The sequence below is a fragment of the Struthio camelus genome, chromosome 24 (assembly GCF_040807025.1).
Source record: "Struthio camelus isolate bStrCam1 chromosome 24, bStrCam1.hap1, whole genome shotgun sequence".
In the NCBI taxonomy this organism is placed as follows: domain Eukaryota; kingdom Metazoa; phylum Chordata; class Aves; order Struthioniformes; family Struthionidae; genus Struthio; species Struthio camelus.
Window position 1 is genome coordinate 2657471 of NC_090965.1, and position 20046 is coordinate 2677516.

The following is a 20046-nucleotide window of genomic DNA, read 5'->3' on the forward strand; positions in this document are numbered from 1 at the left end:
GAGCTGATATTTTCTCTCCAAGATCTACTTCCTGCACAGGGGATGCAGACAGCCAATTCAGAGCTTATCATTGTGTCACTAGCCTGCTTACTGTGATTGAATAACATGTATTTAATCGTCCAGTCACTCAGGAGTAGGAGATCCTTTTGCAGCTCTTCATAGCTCGTTTTCATTTTGACTGCTCTAAATAATGTGTATCTTCAATAAATTGTGCTGCCTCTCTAGTTGGACCATTAGGAGTGTGGTAAAAAGCACAGACTCCTCCAATGGCCCCTCTCCATTGTGAAAGTCAACTCTTGTTTCCTCTCTTCCAGCAACTTATCTATTCACAAGCTCTTATCTCTTATGCCATGGTATCTGCAGGCCCAGTTTCCAAAGAGATCCTGACTCCTAGCACACCAGGTCTGGGGTGCTGCCAGAGGGAGCTCACACTCAACTCCACAAACTCTTGGCTGCTAAAATCCAAAGCTGCTTTTGAAAGTCCTAGCTTGCATTTAGAACACATGAGGCTCTATCCCTCTGGGTTACTTGTTCAGAGGACAAGGAAGCCGGGTCTGTGGGGAGCTGTGATGTTTGGTGTGCACATTGCTTGGAGGAGAAGGATCTAGGACAGAAGAAGAAAATACCCCACAGCCAATTCTATGTGCCAGAGAATGGGTGTGGGTCTGGGCTCAGCTCTCCCAGCTGAGGTGCCCTTTTCAGGCAGCTCAGCTCTCAGTTAATCAGTGGATTAACATTAACTGAGACAGTGACTCAGCCCAACTTGATTTTCCACACTTGTTATTGTCTTTCCCTATTTCTGTCCTGTAAGAGACCAGCAACTTACTACCTGTCTCTGCAAATAACCGGTCAGAGAAGAGCTGTTTACCATTTGTGCTTTCTGACATTTTTTCCTGTTCTCCTAAGTGCAGCAAACTTGTCCCAGAGGCATAAGTGGAAGGAGGGACCATTTCCACACATTACCTAAATTCTCACGAGAAAACCAGCCTCTTCTAATATGGCATTTCAAGACAGAGGCAGCTACCATGTCCCTTTGGGTCTTCTGACTGCTGGCTGCATGGGTGCTGTGGTCAGTTCAGGTTTCCCCTGATTGCAGGGCTCTACTTTGCCATAGGTTCAGCATCGCTGCCTTCACCAAATATGACCCAGTAGCTCCTGCAGTGTCGTTCACCACATTCTCAGGTAAGATGAAATCTATATCTCAAAGACACTTTGTCATCTTTCCCTACCCAGTTGTGCAGGTAGAGAGAATTAATAACAAGCTAATGATAGGACAGAGGGGAGTTTGGGGGCTGTAGTAAATGTTGTAAATGCAGAAAACGTAGTCATTTGCTGGCTCTGACTTCTGCTCATTCTGTCTCTTTTTGACTTCAGCTGCTGGAGCCGGTGCAGATGCAACTTCACTCCCAATGCCAGTCATAGCTGGAATTGTGGTGGGACTTCTCTTGACCCTAACAGCTATTTTTGCTTTGGTCTATTGGAAACAGCTCAGAACAAAGAGGTGAGGATAAGCCATCTCTTACCCAGTGGGTGCAGGGTGAGAATCCGAGGCCAAATCTCACCTTCAGTGCCAGGCCAGGAGAAAGAGCAGTGGGAGGGTACAAAATGAGCTTTCAGCAAACTAGCATACCCTCTTGTTGGAGCTGTGGCTGAAAATCACAGAGCAGGTACAAAACCAAACACATCATGCAGTGGGGAGCTGCTTGTGATCAATTCACAGAACCCTACAAATTTGCAAGGGGAAGTACATAATGTGAACCCTGTGCTCACAAGTGCTCTGTGAGCCAGCAGTTTGCAATATGCTTGTACCATCAGTCCCTGCACTGTAGGGAAGAGTAACATCTGCACTTTGCTTTCAGAACCAAGAAGAGCAGCCTGGCCCAGGAAATGGTGACTTACGGCTTGAGGTAAGTGCTGCTGGCTGGGTTCTTTTCCTCTGCACACATCCCCATTGCTTTGTGTCAAGACAGGTCCCAGATTCCTCTATCTCCCTCTCATGCTTTCAATTAGGAAAAATCAAGCTGTAGTCCTCTCTTTCCAGTCACTTTTTAAATCCCAGGCTCTCCCATGCTTGGCATTTATTGCCTAGCTCCATTGCAAGTCAATGGAAGTGGAAATGCATTGTCCACACCTCCTCTGCAAAAGTTTCTGCAGTGGGGGAATACGTTCATCATCCTGAAATTTCTCCCAGTACTTAGATAAGCAATTCTCTGCTTGAACCACTTCCCTGGGCAGTGACAAAGGCTATAAACCATCCCTGTGCATGTACATCCAGGTACTGCAGGTCTCAAGGCTGGGTGTCTCACTGGCCATGTGGCTGGCCTGCCATACCTCTCAATAGCTAAGGCTTGTTCTCCTCTGGACTTCATTTCATGCAGAAATGTCCATCGGCCAATCCCTATACAGAACTTCAAGCAATACTATGAGATGAAGACAGCAAGTGGTAACCACGCTTTCTTCCAGGAGTTTGAGGTAAGAGAACACTCTGGCTAGGGATAAGATTTAATTTCCCCTCTAGAGTGCTGGTTCAAATCCAGCCTGGCTCGAATGAGGTTGTTCTGTCTCAGCTGTTGAGTGGCCTGTACAGACTCCCTGTCCCCAGGGCCAGTAACCCACATCTCCAGCAACCCAACCACACTACTAGACCGTCTTGGAGGCCGAAGACTGGATGGACCAAGTGAGCAGGCAATTCCCTTGATGAAGACTTGGTTTGTCCAAGTTCTAGTAGATGCCGATGTTGTGTGTGATATGAGGTGAACTAGCACTGTTGACCGCTGCTTGATGGACAAAACTAGGGATCCTAGGCCTAGAGTGGAGACAAAGATGCTGACCAGTGTTGCAGTGAGATCCACCTGGCAGGGTTGGAAAAGAGCCAGCACCCAAAATGAAGATATAGGGGCATTCTTAGAACTGTTGGACCAGGCTGTGAAGTTCATCTCAGACTAGCTTCATTGGCTCCCACAGCAATTTCACTGCAAACATCTGTGGAGTCTGATTTGCTCTCCAGCCAGCCCCTTTGAAAGCCCCGCCAGTATTTTCAGACTGTCCTTTGGCTACCCTTTCTTGGCCTTCTGAGTGAGGACTGAGGCAGAAGCACCACAAGCTATTTCATTTTCCTCAGCATAAAATGCTCTGAGTTTCTCACAGATTTCAGAATTCTGGGAGCTGTTTTCCAATAACTCTTCTCGATTTTTTGTTTGTTTGTTTTTTAATTCCAAACAATGCTGTTGGAAAAGACATAGGAAAAAGCCACCAGTGGCTCACAGTACATAGGCTATGCTGGGAAAATGGTAGATTCGTTCCTTGTGCATGGGTGAGCCCTTCCCTGGTCTCTTGAAATACCAGAGCTGTTGGCCATGGGCAGGGAGCTGGCTGGGCCAGGAGCGATCTGTAGAGACACAGATTGTCTCTACAGATCAGCTATATTGTGCTCAGCTTCTCCCTTGTCCTGCAGGAGCTGAAGGAAGTTGGAAAGGAGCAGCCAAAGGTGGAGGCCGAGCTATCTGCCAACATCTCCAAGAACAGATATCCCCACGTGCTGCCCTGTAAGTGCTGTCTCCTCCCTCTCCCTCCCCAGAGGCTCAGTGAGGGGAGTTTATGCTGTAATGGGCAGGGAAGGGGTCACCTTGCAGCACTGCAGGATTCTCAGTGCCTGGCTCCTCTCCTGTTTCTCTCCTGGAAGAAGAAGGAGTCTTGTATGGTTCTTCAGTTTCCCTTTTCCTATTGGAGACCCAAGGTTAAAGGGCTGAGCCACGACCCTCCTCAGCTCCTCCATGTGGCTGTTGGGCAGCTGCTGGGTGAGCCCTGCTCAGGGAGAGGGTCCCAGCTACAGATGAAGCGGGGATCACAAATATCCCATGATGCCCGATGACAGGCTGAGGAGGAGGAGCCGCTCTCAGCCACCTTCAGACTTCCCTGGTGGGTGTCATGATAACAGCTCTTTTTTATCCCCCTGCTAATCCAGGCAGCCTGGGAACACCTCCCCAGGGAGCAGGGTGTCTGGCTGGAACACAGACCATCATGGCTGTCTACATCTATGGAGCTAGAAAAGCTGCTGGGTCTTGTACAGATGTGTTATACCTGTGAAAGAGTTGGCCATGTCTTGGTGAAGGGCTGCCTTGGGGAGTCTTGTTTGTTTGGACTCTTTCAGACGATCACTCGCGAGTCAAGCTGAGCCAACTTGGGGAGGATCTGCATTCGGACTACATCAATGCCAACTTCATGCCTGTGAGTGCCCACTTGCCTTCCCCAGGCACAGAGACAGCACATGGCCACAGGGAATCAGTGGAGAAACTCTGCCTGGATTCAGGTCGTGAGGGCTGTTGGGCAAGAGCTACCACTGAAACAGCAGCTGGCCCAGGCTGTGCCAAGGTCTTGGGAGTTGGGCAGAGATGAAGAGTTGCCCACCAGCTGGGGTTAATGGAGACGATGAGAAACAGATGGTGATTGCTGTGAATGCATAGGTGTGCATTCAGTGGGGAGAGTGGCATGGCTTTCTGCTTTCTCCTTGAGGACTACCCTCTTTCCAATCTCTCCCAGCTCACTGCCCCATCTATCTGTCTGCTCTTTCTCCTTCTGGTCTGTACAGCTGCATGTGAACAACCCTGGACCTGTGCCCACGTCCCCCATCCGAGGGGGTTTTCCCAGGTAACGGTCGGACACACCGCATGTGTGGGTCTGTGGATTTGCAGTGCATGTGTGTGTCAAAAGGACAAAGGCAAAGAAGCAGGCCTGAGACCTTGCATGCTCACCTTACCTCAAGCAACAGTTGGGGAGCACAAGAAAGACCCTGGTCTGTCTTTACCTCAATGAAGCTGGATTAGAAACTCCTTGGAAGGAAGTGTGGAGGGTCATATCTTTCATTCCAAATACATAGTGAACAGATGTTGGGGAATACATGCTTCCTATATGGTGGCACCTCTGAGATCAGCTGCTGGGGTAACTGTGCCTACCTGGGCAGCTGGGCTGAGGAAAATGGTCATCTCCCCATCTCCCACAAAGGCAGACCAAGCACTGACTCTGTCCCAGGGCAGGACCCACCTGCCTCAGGAACTTGCCAACTCTTTGTCTGGTTCTTGCTTAGGGCTATACATCCCAGCAGGAGTTCATTGCCACCCAGGGGCCCCTGAAGAAAACAATAGAGGACTTCTGGAGGCTGGTGTGGGAGCAGAATGTCTGCAACATCATCATGTTGACAGTGTGCATGGAGAATGGGCGGGTAGGTCTGCACTGCATGTTAACCATAGCCAAGCCGTGGGTAATGAGACCTGCACATGCCCATTTGCTGGGGGGAGGGGGGGGGGAGCTCTGAGATCCAAGACAAGAGGAGGTGTGGGAGAGCTGTGCCAAGTTCAAGTTCCTGGTGGGAAAGAGAACCACCCTTGCCTGTTCTCCAAAGTTCTGCCTCTTCTACCCTGGCCTCCCCTATAAAGGGGTCTCTAGGTGGTCGCAGAGAGCCATGAGGTGACCCCTGTGATTAAGCTAGGCCTGTTCTTCCCTGCACTGGCCTTGCTGTGACCACGGCTTGCCTGTACTCTAGGTCCTCTGTGATCATTACTGGCCATCAGAATCCGCCTCGGTATCCTATGGGCAGGTCCAGGTCCACCTGCTGAAGCAGAGCAGCTCTGAAGAGTGGACCATGCGCGAGTTCAAACTGTGGCATGTGAGTAAGGGCCCAAGAAGACAGATTCAGAGCCCCATCAAAAGCTGTAGGTTTGCTAAGGAGAGAACCTGTCACTGAATGCAGTGGTATTTCTCCTTGTTGGTGGACATCTGGGATCCTCTCCTTTCTCTGCCAGTAGCAAGGTTCAAGGCCTAGTCCCCTGGGAAACAGTCTGTCTCACCTCATACTTTGGTAGCACAGAGGTGTTCAATGTGTATCATCCCCTCCTATCCACCCTAGTTCTCTCCCTTCCCACTGGCCTGCCATCCTTGCACTGGGACATGACCTGGAGCTTCAAGGAACTTTGCCTCCTGATGCTAAATGGCTTTCAAGAGGGCACATTCCCAGAGCAGACAAAGGCAAGTCTCCTCCACACAGCTCCTCATAGTGGGAAGCTGTGGAGCGAGGCAGGTCAGTAAGAGCCATGGAACGATGCAGTAGACTCAGCATCTCTCCTAGCCAGACAACAGCCACGTGCATAGAGCTCTGGCACCAACTCTGTGCAAAGATGCCAGGGCCAGCCAAGGGATGATGAGCTTTTCCCACATTTGTAGCCCCGGGATGGGTGTGGAGATGCAGTGAGCTGTTGTCATGGCCTCTGTGGAGCTCCAGTGCGGACATGTCCAAACGCGGTTAGCCAGACCCTGCTAAACGGATGTCCCAGGATCCAGCACTCGCAGAACTGCAGACTGCTTGCATGGCTGTCCCGCCAGGCTGCACACTAATGATCAATGTCCCCTCCACCAGGAAGGCCTCCAGGCAGAGAGGCACGTGTCCCACCTGCACTACACGGCGTGGCCTGACCATGGGATCCCAGAATCTACAACTTCTATTATGGCCTTCAGAGAGCTGGTCCGAGAACACATCCAGAGTGCTAAGGATGCCGGGCCAACCCTTGTGCACTGCAGGTGAGGCACTACTCTGTGGGGAGAGGGCTGGTGCAGAAGGCAGGAGGAGAAGATAGGAAAGAGTAAGAACCCTGCTCCTGCATGAGCCCATGACTGCCTCCCTGCCACACCCTGTGCAGGGTAGGGACCATGAGGAGGGAGAGCAGCATCCAGGGAACATAGCTGGTCTGAAAAGAGTCTCCCTGTTTGGGTGATGGGAATTATAGGGCAGCTTGTAACCTACCCTCCATCCCAGGGGACTGGGAAACCTGAGGATGCTCAGCACCCTCTCAAGACATTTCGAATGGTTCCTCAGCTCCAGAGCCACACTGGTGCAAGAACTCCAGGGTGCAGTATTTGGGAGCCATTGCTAGCAGCAGCAGGGGAACCCATCAGTCACAGAGTCCGGTGATGTTTATCACTTGCTCTCTGTGCTGTCTCAGTGCTGGAGTGGGCCGCACTGGCACCTTCATTGCCCTGGACTGTCTGCTACAGCAGATGAAGCAGGAGAAGATAGTGGACACATTTGGTGTTGTTTACACCTTGCGGATGAACCGTTACCAAATGATTCAGACTCTGGTAAGTCATGTACTTTCTCTCCTCCGAGGCCTATCAGTTCTTGGCATAAAAGCCAGCAGGGCTGGCAGGCATCAGCCAGCTCCAGCACCCCCAGGCTGGTACCTAACTTGATGCTGTGTCATCTTGCTGCTTGAAGCAGAGGTATCCCCCGGGTCAGGGATCAACCGGGGGTGAAAATAGGGGTCTCTAGGAACTTCATGCCTTGCCAGACCCACAGCAACAACATGCAGTCTCAGAGCCCTCCCGGCAGCTCAGAAAAGCAGGCTATGCCCAGAAATAACCAAGAGCACCTAGCAACAGGATCAGGCTCTTTACAGATGATTCTTGTCCCACACCACATCACTGGCCTGTGATGCTCCAAAGCCTAGCTGATATCTGCAGTCCTCAGGGTGGTAGAAAATGTCAGTACTACCCTTCTTGACAGACAATAGACCCAGGGAAGGGACCTAAGGGTGCTGAGACTGAACAGGCCAGGGGTTCTGGAGCATGAAAACAGGACATATTATGTCCACTATGTAGAGCCATCCCCACCCGTTCATGTTGTCTGTGTGGTGCAGGTTTGCTTTACACTGCTGTCTACCTTTGCCTTCCAGTCCCAGTATATTTTCCTGCACAGCTGTATCCTGGACAAGATCTTGGAGGAGCCACTCCTGGGCCTATCGGGAACAGAGACGTAAGGACCTGCAGCATCTTGCCTGCTACCTACCCACTGTAATCTCTAGCCCCTTCAGGCTGCAAGCTCAGATCCTGATGTCAACTTGGGCCTTGATTCTAGGACAGAAGGACTGTGCAACCCGGACAACTGTCCTACCCTGTGTTTTGGGAGGGGTCACCCTGGGGCTGGTTGTTTCCTGCAGTATGTGGAGCCCAATCCAGAACCAAGTCGGAGTCACTAGGTACACTGAGAAGGCACAGGGGACTGCATCCCCCTTTCCTCCAGTGGCAGATGCATACCAGTGCTCTGGGCTGTGCCAATGCCACAGCTGTACCCTGCAAAGCTGCCGTGGAAAGGCATTTATATCATGCTCCAAATCCTCAACCCACAGGAATGCACTAGGATTGGGTTCATAGTGGAGGGGCTCATGGCAGCTGGGTGGCCTTGGGATGTCCCTTCTAACTGACGCCATGAGGAGGGAGCAGGATCAGGCTGAGCCTGGCTTTGCCTGCCTGCCTTGTAGTCTCTGAGGCTACATCTCGAGGTCATACATCTATAGGGTCAAACTCACTCTTCCCTCGCTCAAAACAGGGTGGATTTGTCTATGCTCCCCCTTGGGAATGGGGTCTGAGCTACACCTGAGACCTGGCCTTGCCTGAGGGAGAGCAGGTTGGCATGAGCCAGAACCAGGCTGGTGTGTTGCAAGAGTCCAGATACATGAGGGAAAGTGGTCTGTCCACAGCCTTGTGTGAACACAGCGTGGATGCTGCTGAGTTTGCTCAACCTCATCCTTACCCCCAATTTTTTTCCCCAGGTCCTGCCCCATCCCACTCAAAAGTTTTGCACAGCACTATGCTCAGAAAGCAGCTAAGTCCAATGTGGGCTTCCTGAAGGAATATGAGGTGAGACCTGTCCTGAGCATGGCTGCAGGGAGTGCTGCCACAGCCATACAAACTGAGGGAGAAGTGGGGAGTGTTAGCCCCTGGCCTTGCTGGGGTACACCTAAGAAGCACCCTCCTGAGTGGATCCCATGCCTTGGTTTCCACCAGCCTAGCTGTTCTGGCCATACCTCTTTCCCTCCCTGGCATTGCCTCCCTGGACACACAGCTCCCTGACACATCCTGCGCAGAGCAGGCACTCCCAGGCCCCATGCGGGGTAGGGAGCAACATGAACACCATTCCCCTACAGAATGGTAGCAGAGAGATGCAGATGTCTCCCGGCAGTGCGGGCCAGACCTGGCAACCCATCCCACAGAGGCTTGGATAGATGGTTATATAGCCAATGCCTCTGCATGTTCAGCTGTATCCAGCCCTCTGCTGAGGCCAGGTGTCCTAAGGAGCCCCCAGATCTTGAGGATCCCCAGATCCTAAGGAGCCCCTGCTCCTCCTGATCCATCTCTGCTCTCTGCTTTCTCTACCCTCTTCACTGTGGTAGACCATCCTAGGGGTTGTCAAGGAGGAAGCCAGCTCTGCAGCACCATCTTCAGGCAGCCAGCAGGCACGGCCCTCTTCCAGCATCCTCCCGTGTAAGTGCTGCTAACATCTCACAGCCTCTTTCCTCCTTTATCTGTGTGGAGACAGACTGGACCAGGACCAGAGTTCTTCAGTGCAAAAGAGTACAGTGACGCACTGGAGCGAGTCCACCAGAAGGTTATCAAGGTGTTCAGGGACTGGAACACAGGATGTATGAGGAGATGCTTAGAGAGAGGGGTTTGTTCAGCCTGCAGAAAAGTAGGCAAAGGGAGATCTTATTGCTGCCTTCAGCTACCTGATAGGAGGATGTAGAGAAGATGGAGGCAGACTCTTCTCAGAGGTGAACCCTAGAAGGGCAAGAGGTAACAGGGACAAATTGGAACACATGGGAAATTCCAACTTTATATAAGGAAAAAAAATTCCCATGAGGGTGGTCAACACTGATCTGGGGACCCAGAGGCTATGGGATCTCCATCCTTGGGGATACGTAGTACTCAGATGGACAAGACATTGAACAACTTGCTCTAACTGGACCTGCTTTGAGCAGAAGATTGGCATAGAGACCTATGGACCTTTCCTCCAATAGGAAAGGGTTCCCCTCCAGCATCTCTAGGAGAAGCTCTGGGGCTGTCCCCAGGGGATGAGCGTCCATAAGATGGACAGGAGCACAGCAGAGGGATCATTCTTTTCAAATAAATTGGTGGACAGGAAGGGGGTTGTTGGATATGTGCAACTTTGGCAGAGTCTGGCAGTCAGTTTGCAAGAGCAGTATGAGTGCAAGGCTGCCCTGGCTCTCTTCATATTCCACATATTTTGCAGATGATCGCTCCAGAGTTAAGTTTTCCCTGCTGGAACAGGGCCCTTTTTCAGGTCTCCTTCAGGTGTGGCGTATCCCGGTGAGTTGTCCCTTCTCCCACAAAGCTGCAACACCCTCCTCTGTGCCTGGGCCCTATCACGTCCTTTTTCCATAGGTGGCAAGTGGTCCTTCTCTCTTCCTCACCCAGCCCTTGCCCTCTGCTGTCTGGTTCCTGCACTGTTCCACCAGCTCCATTGGTCACTGCTGCTCTGTCCCTGTACATGGTGTTCTTGTGGACAAAAGCATCACCTCTGGGGACTGAGGATGAGTCTTTTCCCTCTCCTCAGGATGGCCGTGTGCCCACTTCTCTTCCTCAGTGCTTTCTCCTCTCTCTTTGCCTCTGGATGTGTTGCCCTTCCCATCTCTTCCTGACCTCTCTCCTTCAGTTACTTGGGATGCCTGGATTCCTCTGTGTCCCTTTCCAGCTGGAGAGTGACTTTCTCATTCCCCACCCAGGGCTGCAGTTCCAGCAGGGATTATCTGGCTGTCCAGGGGCCTGACAAGGTGACCATGGAGGAGTTCTGGACCCTGGTGTGGGAACAGGATGTCCACACAATCCTAACGCTTCTACCCTGGCACGAGGAGGGGGAGGTAAGGAGATGTGCCCACCTGCACCTTGGCAGAGTGGGAACATGTTTAACAGAGCTGGAATCTAATGTGGCTCAAAAACTTAAACTCCTTTTATTGTGCCCTGAAGTTTAGATACAGAACCAGCTTGGATAAAACTGAAACCTTCCTATGTCAAAAAGCTCTTGCAGCATGTCGCAGGAGACAGAGGTGCTACCCACCGTTGGGTCCATGGGCTGAGTCTTTGGACTCAGCTGGCTCTCCCTCATGGGTACTCTTCAAGCTGCATCTCAAGAGCAGTCCAAGGACAGCAGCTCCTGCTTCCCTCCAGCTGTGGAGGGACAGAATGGAAGAGGTGGAGAGCGTCTACTGAGCAGAGTCCCACTGCCAAGCAGTTCTGTGTTAATGAGGAAGTTGGCTGCAATCTGCTGTTGTTTCCAAAATTCCCCTAGGTTGCAGGCAGATGATGCACTGACATGTAGTGATGTTGGAGGTGGTCTCAGTCCAGCCCCATCACACACCCCTAAGAAGGTGACTGATCTGAAATATGGCCACCATCAACATGAAGCCCAACTTGCTGTTGTGCACAGGTCCCAAATGAGGCATGCTGGCCCCTGGAAGGAGACTCTCTCTGCACAAAGATGCTGACAATCCAGTGTGGTGCAGAGAAACCTGCCTCAGGATGGAGGTGTATCCAGCTCAAAATGAAACATGTACGTGTTTATGGGGATGCTCTGGCTCCCACTGCCTGGGATGTTCTTCACTGCTGGCAAACAAGTCTAGAAGGGCAAGGGCTCAAGGGTCCATAGAGAATGGGCTGAGCTGCTAGAGCAAAGTGCCAGTAGCCCATGAATGCAGGAGGGAATCTAGGATTGCAATATCCAAAAGACCTGCTCTGTGGAGCAGACATAGGAGAGGCACAGGAGAAGCCTTGGAGGCTCTTTCTCTCGAGGGGCAGGATAGGATGCCAAGAGGGAAGGAGAGCAGGTTCCTAAATGCACCAACCCCACTGGGCAGATGGTGGACAATATCCCAACGTCTGGATAGCACTATAGAACCTAGCACTTCAACTCACGGAAAGCATCTGGCAGCCCAAGGGTTGGAGAGCTGGAGCCCTTCTGCATCCAAACCCACCCTTCCCTCCCCAGCAGCCATGCCAACTCTTTGTTTTACCAGGAGAAGAAAGCAAAGGAGAAGCAGGTGCAACGGTTCCTGTATACACTCTGGAGCAGCAAGAAGCAGCCAGATGTCCAGAGCCTGGTGGAGTTCCTCACTGCTGTCAGACAGTGCATACCCCACCGGAAGAGAGCAAGTCCTCTCATCCTGCACTGCAGGTACAGTGGAATAGGTTTCTGCTCCACCTATGGGGAGTCCCCAGGAGCCAGTACCCACCAGGCTGCACAGCACGCTGGCACGGCCACCAGCAAGCCAGTGCCCTTCACCAGAGAGCCCAAGGTTTTGGGAAATGTTGAGAGCAAGTGTGTGGGAGACAGGGAAGCTCTAAGCTCTGGAGGTCAGATGAAGCAGTGCTCTGCCAGCCCTATGGGAGAAGGGAAGGCAAACTGGACTAGGTCAGGGTCGGGGTGGGAGGAACAAGCATTCCTGGCTGAGGTGCCTGGGTCATCCTTGGGCTTACTGCTGAGGTCCTTACATCCTCACGTGCTTGTTGCCAGGGAGAGCGCGTGGTCCCTCAGGAGCCAGCATAGCAGGCACACTGCCCAGCATGGTGGAGCTGGCTCAGGGAAGGGATGCACAGTTCAGCAGAGCAGGGTATGCTGGGTCTCCAGGATCCTTCAACAGGCACTTTGGGGGGTCCCATCCTCCTGGTCTCCCCAGGGGTCCCTGTAGTCTGCATTAGTGCCCACCGACTCCTATGCCCACTGGACACAGTTGCTGCATGTTTTGTCGTGGGGCATCTAACTCCTGGCCTATTGCCTGCTGCCAAAGAGGCTCAGTTCAGCCTGGCCTGGAATCAGTGCCTCTTCCCTGTCCCTTGCAGCAGTGATGTGAGCCACATGGGGACACTGATTGCCCTGGACTGCCTGTTGCACCAACTAAAAGCTGAAAGAAGTGTAGATGTCTATGGGGTGACCCTCCAGCTGACAAGAAGCTGCTGTCTCCTGACCCCAACACTGGTAGGTGGGAAGAAGGGAGAGTGGCAGACGGAATGTCTTGGTCAAGCAGCAAAGGGGGAGAATGGGACATTTCTGTAGAGCTGCTTGGAGCTGGGCAGGCTGTGCTGCCCGTTCCCACTCTATGGGTGTCACCCATCACCTGGGATCCATCCAGTCTATGCAATGCCTTACTCTGTACTTTCTCCCCATGCTGCAGCTCTGTCAGCTGCTGAAGGCTAAGGGCCCTCTCTTCCCAGTGACCCCCCCAGGAAAAGGCTCTCTGTCTCTCCAGTTATGGAGTTAAATATCATGTGAGCTCATGATAAATACAAGCTAGACACTTTCCCCATCCTGCCCCAGAAAGCATGAACCACTAGTTTGGTCCTATATGGCCAGCTCCTGCTCACTCTTGGCCCCTGGGCACAGCTATTAGCCCAGCTAGATACCCTGGGTATCTACCCTCTACCCAGCTAGAACCTGCTGGGTGTCTGTGCTTTTCCCTGCCACATGCTCTGCCACCCAGACTCAGCTCCCAGCCACAGCCTGCAGCCACAGCTGCAGCCAGCCGGGGGCAAGTCAGCAAGATAACGCATCATGTTTGCAGCTGCGCTGTGGTAGCATGAGCCACAGGACTGTGGCACAGTTTGATGGTACTGCAATCAGGCCTTGCCAAGCCAGCCCAGGACAACCATGATCCATGCGTCTCAATGTGCTGCTTTTGATGGGCACTGCTGGCACAGATGCCCTCTGAACAGCTCTTTCATTTATTGTGGCCACTGAACAAGGCAATGTGGCATCCTTGAAAACCCTCCCCACAAGGGTTAGCAAAACTGGGGCAAATCTCTCTGGGGCTTCCCAGCTGTAGAGCTGCCTACAAACAGCTAATCATATTCTTAATTAATATGAACCATGTGCATGGTGGGAGCTGGAGCAGGGCAAGGCCTCTGCTGCCCCTGCTTTGGAGCTCCTTTGTATTTCAGTAGTGGTCTTGCCAAGCAGAGACACAATGTGCCCATAAATGCACAGCAAGCACCAATCAAAAGCCACTGCCCCACTGAGGAGGGATGGACCAACTGAAGCAGCTGCCTCCCCACCTTGCCGCGAGCACTGGTTGCTCCGATCCCAGCACACCCTGTTCTGGCCAGAAAAGGGCACACAGGGCTGGCCTCCAGCCCCATGCCTCTGCCATGTGGCTGCCAGCCTCCTCCATCACCACGGGGACTTGCTAGGATGCTGCCTTTATCTCCAGCAGGGGCACTCTGCTTGGGGCATCAGCTGATTTTTGGAGGTTTTAGCAGCCAAAGAAAAGGGAAAATGAACTTTTGAGTGATTGTTCGTGTATAATCTCAGGATGTTTAAGCACCCCCAACTCCAGCATACAGCGTGTCTCTGAGGATGCACTCTTAAATCTCACCAGGGGTAGAGCGTGCCCAGTCTGAAGCCGATCCCAGAACGTCACTCCAGATTTCTCAGTCAGTCCTGGCTCATTGAAAACATGCTCTGGTGACCTGGAATCACAGCCATTGTGTGATCTGTGGCTTTCCCAGTAGTTCAGTGGGGCTAAAACCGCTGCCAGCAGGGGAGTAGGTTCCTTGTGACTTGCAGCTTAGCCAATATATTAGTAAGGCATTTGGAGGCCCTTCTATCAGCTGCCTAATCCCCCCTTCCTGGCTACCATGTGATTTCGACCCACAGCATTTGCAGGCTGGCCCTGCCCTGCCTTTCGGCTTTGTACATTGAGCACAACCTCATTTACCTTTCCCACAACTTCAAAGGGGCCTTTCCCAGATTCCTGCCATTGCAGTCATCAGTCCTCACCCCAACCCTCACATGCCCAGCACCTTTCTTCATGGGCAATTTATAGTATAGCATTGTTTCGGAGCAGCCTGATGTTTGGCCAGAATCTCTCATACCAAACCTACAATGGTCTTGGAATCTCTGGACACACATTTGGTGCAGCTGGATCATTTTAGCCAGCTTAAAAGTATATAAATGATGTAACTAAGCTAAAAATACCCAGATCTTTTTATCTGCCTATGGGAACTTGCAGAGATCTAGCCTGATCTGCTGTCAACCCTTGAGTCAGGTGTGCTGGGACCACCACAATGGGGAACTCCCTGCTCCATTGATCTTCACCAGGCAAGACACAGATCACGGCCAGACTGCTTTGTGCGCACCAACAGGCACCCTGCTTGCTGCCCTGCTGTGTCACTGGAGTTGCTCTGCAGTCCTGTTTTGGACACAAACTCCATGCAATATGCAAAATCCACCAGGGTGGTTTGAGGAAGCCAAATCACTGTGTTCCTCTCATGCAGCAGTGGAATTTGCTTTCAGTTTTTACAAATGGATGTGATGAAGCTGCAGGAAAGAAACATAGTGTATCTAAAGCTCCAGGCCTGATTTTTCCTTTCCAGGCGACTCTGGTGACACAGGACAGACTTGGACCATTTGGGACAGTGAATCTTGCTCTGCCATCAGACACTGTCAGCTAATCTCCTTCATGAAGCAGTCATAGACACTTTTAAAGCAAACTGCAGGGTTAGTCCTGAAATCAGGAGGCCTGAATCCCCTGTCAGAAACCTGATTCAGAATCCCTTTTATCTTTTGTAGGACCAGTACATGTTCCTGTACACCTGCATCCGGCATATCATTGCTCAAAAGCAGCCCTAAACCCTCTCAGCACTTCCTGACACCATCTTGCCCTCCACCTCTGTTGGGCTCCTGACCAGAGCCAGGAGCTGGGGAGGGAGCGCTGTGGCACTCTTGGCACAGATGACATCTACACTGAGAGGGGACTCACCCAGATGCGGCCACCAATGGGTCCTGCACTGATCACAGGTGTTAGCAGAGACATCAGGTCTCCTGAGGAGACTCGGGCAATGCTGTCCTGTCATACACACTCCTGCAGCCCCTCAGATTCCTGGTGGCTGGAAGATTTATTAACCTAGCTGAGGTGCATAGTCCTTGCTTTGGAATCCTGTAGTGCTCTTGCCCCTCAGTACAGGAGGGATAACCCTGCAGGCCCTGGCTCCAGCAGGCTGCTAATGTCTGATGAAAGCCCTGGGCTGCATAGGCTTTGTGCCCATCTCATAGCATCCATGGGCACAGGGTGCACTGAGATGTTAAATATTGCCGTGGCAGAGTGTCCTGGGAGAAGGCCTGTCTTGGCTGATGGATCAGTGTTAGGTAACAACAATAAACAGCAGTAGGAAAGAGTGTGCTCTTAGAAGTGGGTCGGCTTTCCTAGGGTCCAAGACTTCCCCCTGCTGCAGCAGAGTACCTATTCCTAAAGGCAGCTGTGTCCCTATGCCGGAGGGCCACGAGCAATGGACCTGGTGCCTTCGGCCAGCCCAAGCACTGCAGCCTGTGGGTGTGCATGTAGTAGTCGTGGCTCAAATCGTGAATGGGGGCCATGAGAATCAGCTTTCCACACATCACTTGAGAAAGGCATCCCCATCCCATTGCTGGTTAAATGGCCCAAACTGCCTCCTGGGAACATACACACACTGCTTTCTGCTCTTTCATCCTAGGAGCTGTGCGCCCAATGTGCTGGGTGGCCATGGTTAAGTATGGAGAAAACAGTGATCTAGCAACATGTCACTAGAATCAACTAGACAGTGGACACCCACTCATGGTCTATCCTTCTCCTTCTGAGATCTCCCACTCCAGCAGCGACACAAAGCTTAAAATATATCCAAGTGATTTCCGTAGGGCAGCCTGTGAGGCCACAAAAGCCTGGTCCAGTGACCGCCTGCCTCTGTACTTCAGAGCATCTCTCTGGGAAGCAGGCAGGAACCCCTGATCACACTCGTCTGTCCCTGTTACTGAGGCAACACTTCTGCAGTGAGATTCCAACCCATAGGCAGCTTTATATCTGCTCTGCAGCCTGCCTGGAAGTGAGAGGAAGAGATACAATTTCTGACACACATTGGGCTTCAAGCCATGAACTTAATGGCTCCCAAGAGGCAAGGGCTAGGGCAAAGCAGCCTGGCAGAGCCATTACGCACACTGGCAAGGAGCTGACAACCCCATGGCTCACTACAAGGCATCAGCTGCTGCTCCGGGAACTGATCACAGGGACACCACTGCTCTGCAAACAAAGACAGCGAGATAGGAGCTGAAATTTGAAGTGGTGACTTGTTATTTGAGCTCCAAGTGTAGGCAAGAAGGAAGAGTTAGAAAAAAGCAGATGATTTCTTCAAGCATATCTTAGGGTAGAAAAGGCCCCTCCCTACCTCTCTTTTTCCCCCTCAGGAGGCATGGAGTTATGGCATAGCCTGAAAGCAGCAAGCAGCACTTGGCCACATGGCTGAGTATATCTACTGTCTCAGTCTGTGCACACACTTCTATCCTATCTAGCACAGGGATGGATGCTCAGAGGGCTTTGGCAGGGTACTGCAAGCTTGTCTGATGGAAGGGGATGTTACCTGGAGGGATTGCTCTGTGATGCCTTGCTCTACAACCAGCCCTAATACAAGGTCAGTGGTGTGGTTCTCATTTCGGAAATGGCACCCACGGGTAGTTCATGGATCATTTGCCCCCCTCACCTGGATTGTCATGTATCTGGTTGCTGCTTGAAAATGTTTCCATGTTACTACATCTTTCTCCCAAGGTTATACACTAACATGAGTTAGCATGTTATTCACTGCTCAACCTGCTCAAGGGACCATCTCAGTCACTTGTAGCATTCTTGCTTCTGTTTAGATCCCAACATGCCAAGAGCTCTCCAGGAGAAGAGGTTCCAAAACAAAATTAGCCTGTAAATTTCGGTGGATGTGCCCATGTGCACAAAAAGATTCATGATGTTGTCTTGGGAAGGGTCTGGCACTTGCCCAGATGCTCATGGAAAGTCTGGTGACTTTATGACTTTTGGGGTAAAAGTTACCAGTACCCTTTAGCTGTGAACATGACGAGAGATTCATAAGTGTTCCAGCCAGGAGGTGTTTGCTCCCAGTGATTCTGATAGCCCTTTAGGCAGGATCGGTGGGAACAAACTATTTGCCACTTATGAGGATGCGTGCTGTTCATAGCACTAGCCACCTGCTGTGCTCTTCTGGGGCACTGTAGGAGAACACAGTAGTGCATGCTGGAGGTGTGATGTAAGGCAGGCAAGCTGCAAAATCAAAACTCATCCAAAGAATGACATGCCCAGCTTCTGCCTGGAGTCTTGGGTCGACAGGTTCATGAAGCTTGGACAGTCCCAGGGGCAGCATAGGCTCTCACCAATGTTAGAATTTTTACCCTGGAACCCCCAAGCAGAAGCAGGCTCAAAGAGCATGTGTTCTGCTGCAACATGCACATAACGACTGTTCTTCTTAGACCGCCAGAAACAACGCTGCTGTCCAGCTTTCATCCTCCAGCTACCCTTTAAATTAGGTCCCAGGCAACAGAAGAGTAGCCTTTCTGCTGGGATCTGCAAGTTTGCAATCCAGCAAACCTGTACAAGAATAGCGATAGTACTGATACTTCTACGCTTGGGTCCAAATCCTATTCTATTCACTTGCCAGAGTCCTCTCCACCCTTGCCTTAACCTCAGCACAACTGATCTGCCAATGCACATGCTGGCAAAGGTCTTCATGCTTTAAGAAGAGAGGGAGCTGCTGATATAAGAAAGACAGTGTATTGGTGACTTTCCTTTACTTGAAGTGTGGCCCAGAAATCCCAGATGCTGAGCACAGTTAGGTCTCAAAGATGTGTGTAGATGCAAGCTTTAACCTACTGTCCAATAAACTCCTATTTAAGGTGTGCAGTGTCCATTGAAAGCTAAGAAATGTTTGTATCTGCATGTGCCATTATGGTTTATGATGCATAAAACACCTAATGTTTTCAGTCTCAGACGATGTCAAGAATGTCTGTGAAGCTCCATCACCTGGAAAGTAGGGCCAGATCCCAAAATACAGTGAAGAAGTAAAGTAGGAGCCACTGCCCTCAGACAGGATATAAGCAGGAGCCTCATGAGGGGCACAGCATGATTACCTGAGGTGGGTTTTCTCCCTGGAGCCTGGCAGCCAGTGTGTGGGGCTCGTGTGGCCAGCCCCCCCACCCTGCGATGGTGTTTGTTGCCCCTTTGGCTGGATGTCAGCCCATAGCCTGGGGTACTTACAGGGACAAGACTACCCTTGTTCGGCCAAGCACCACTGCTAGCGTCTCCCCAGAGCCTGCTCAGAAAAGAGCAGCCGCCAAGGTTAAGGAGGGGTAGGAACTCCCTGTCCTCTCATTCCCATTTTTCTGAAATTCAAACTACCCTGTGGCTTTTAGAGTCATTATGCCTGGGGCTTTGCTCAAAGCCACATTCCCTGTGAGAGGGGCTGGCTCTGGCTCTACAGCTTGCAGCACAGGAGAGAACAGAGGCCTCACAGTGGGATAGCATTCCTAGGGCCTTCTGGTGGGCTCCGCAGAGCTGTTGTCTTTCGTGGAGCAGAAAATCTACACAAGACAACTTGCCAACCCCTCAGTTCACCTTTAGCTCGTGGCAGCTGGCTGATCAATGCAGAGGGATGAGTTCTGCTGACATATGCCCCCACACCACCTCTGGCCCCAGTGTGGTTCAGTTCAGCACAGTACTGTCCATCTGCCTTGCCAGATGCAAGTGCTCGTGAGTTTTCTGTGTGTCCGTGTAACCATGGACCACAGAGACAGATGCCATCCCAAGTCTGATGCAAGGACCCAGGCTCACAGAAGAGTTCCTAGGTGCACCAGCTCCAAGCTGTCAAGAAGCAAGTGAAATCCATGACAGGGGAGGCATGTTGCTGTGTGCAGAGCTGCCATTAAGTCCAGGAGCAAGTGAGCCCACAGCCCTCATATCTGGCTAGTGCAACACTGTTTCTAGCAGATCCAGCAGCTGAGGTGAACCTGAGGACATCTGCAACTAAAGCACAAGCTGCTCTGTCAGGCATGAAGGGACCTTTTCCATAAATGGGAGAGGCACAGGGCAGGGAGTAGGAATTTGTCATGCAAGCTGGCCAAGAGGTTTCACCAGGCCAGCTCTGTATGGCTGCGTCAGTGGCAGAGCCCACTGCTCTGAGTTTCACATCCCTATCTAACAGGAGGCCAACTTGGTGACAATGATGCATTTACGACCTCCCACCCGCTGCTGCAACAGTCTGGAGCCACAGATGCTTGCAGAGGGTGTTGTGGGAGCTGCGGTTTGGATGAATAATTTTCCAGCCCTGCAGCTCAGAGCCACGAAACCCAGAGGGGCAGAGAAACAACAAAACAGTAAAACAAAACAAGCCTCCAGCTTGGGCCGCCCA

General features: G+C 51.7%; 1 protein-coding gene across 5 annotated transcripts in view; it reads left to right on the forward strand.

The window, feature by feature from the left end:
* LOC104139267 (receptor-type tyrosine-protein phosphatase V-like) overlaps positions 1-18538 on the forward strand; it is a 39405-nt gene extending 20867 nt beyond the window's left edge. For 3 of the 5 annotated variants that reach the window (XM_068918179.1, XM_068918181.1, XM_068918178.1), the window contains 19 exons: positions 1097-1182; positions 1375-1501; positions 1860-1907; positions 2379-2472; positions 3455-3545; positions 4151-4227; positions 5084-5218; positions 5540-5662; positions 6410-6570; positions 6993-7128; positions 7722-7801; positions 8598-8685; positions 9219-9309; positions 10076-10152; positions 10569-10703; positions 11270-11392; positions 11856-12013; positions 12679-12814; positions 17153-18538. In XM_068918179.1, the coding sequence (XP_068774280.1) occupies positions 1097-1182; positions 1375-1501; positions 1860-1907; positions 2379-2472; positions 3455-3545; positions 4151-4227; positions 5084-5218; positions 5540-5662; positions 6410-6570; positions 6993-7128; positions 7722-7801; positions 8598-8685; positions 9219-9309; positions 10076-10152; positions 10569-10703; positions 11270-11392; positions 11856-12013; positions 12679-12814; positions 17153-17371 (2185 nt within the window). In that variant the 3' untranslated portion in view covers positions 17372-18538. Of the gene's footprint in view, positions 1-1096; positions 1183-1374; positions 1502-1859; positions 1908-2378; positions 2473-3454; positions 3546-4150; positions 4228-5083; positions 5219-5539; positions 5663-6409; positions 6571-6992; positions 7129-7721; positions 7802-8597; positions 8686-9218; positions 9310-10075; positions 10153-10568; positions 10704-11269; positions 11393-11855; positions 12014-12678; positions 12815-15403 lie in introns of all 5 variants that reach the window. The other 2 variants (XM_068918180.1, XM_068918177.1) reach the window with 2 other exon arrangements.
* The last annotated feature ends 1508 nt before the right edge of the window (positions 18539-20046 follow it).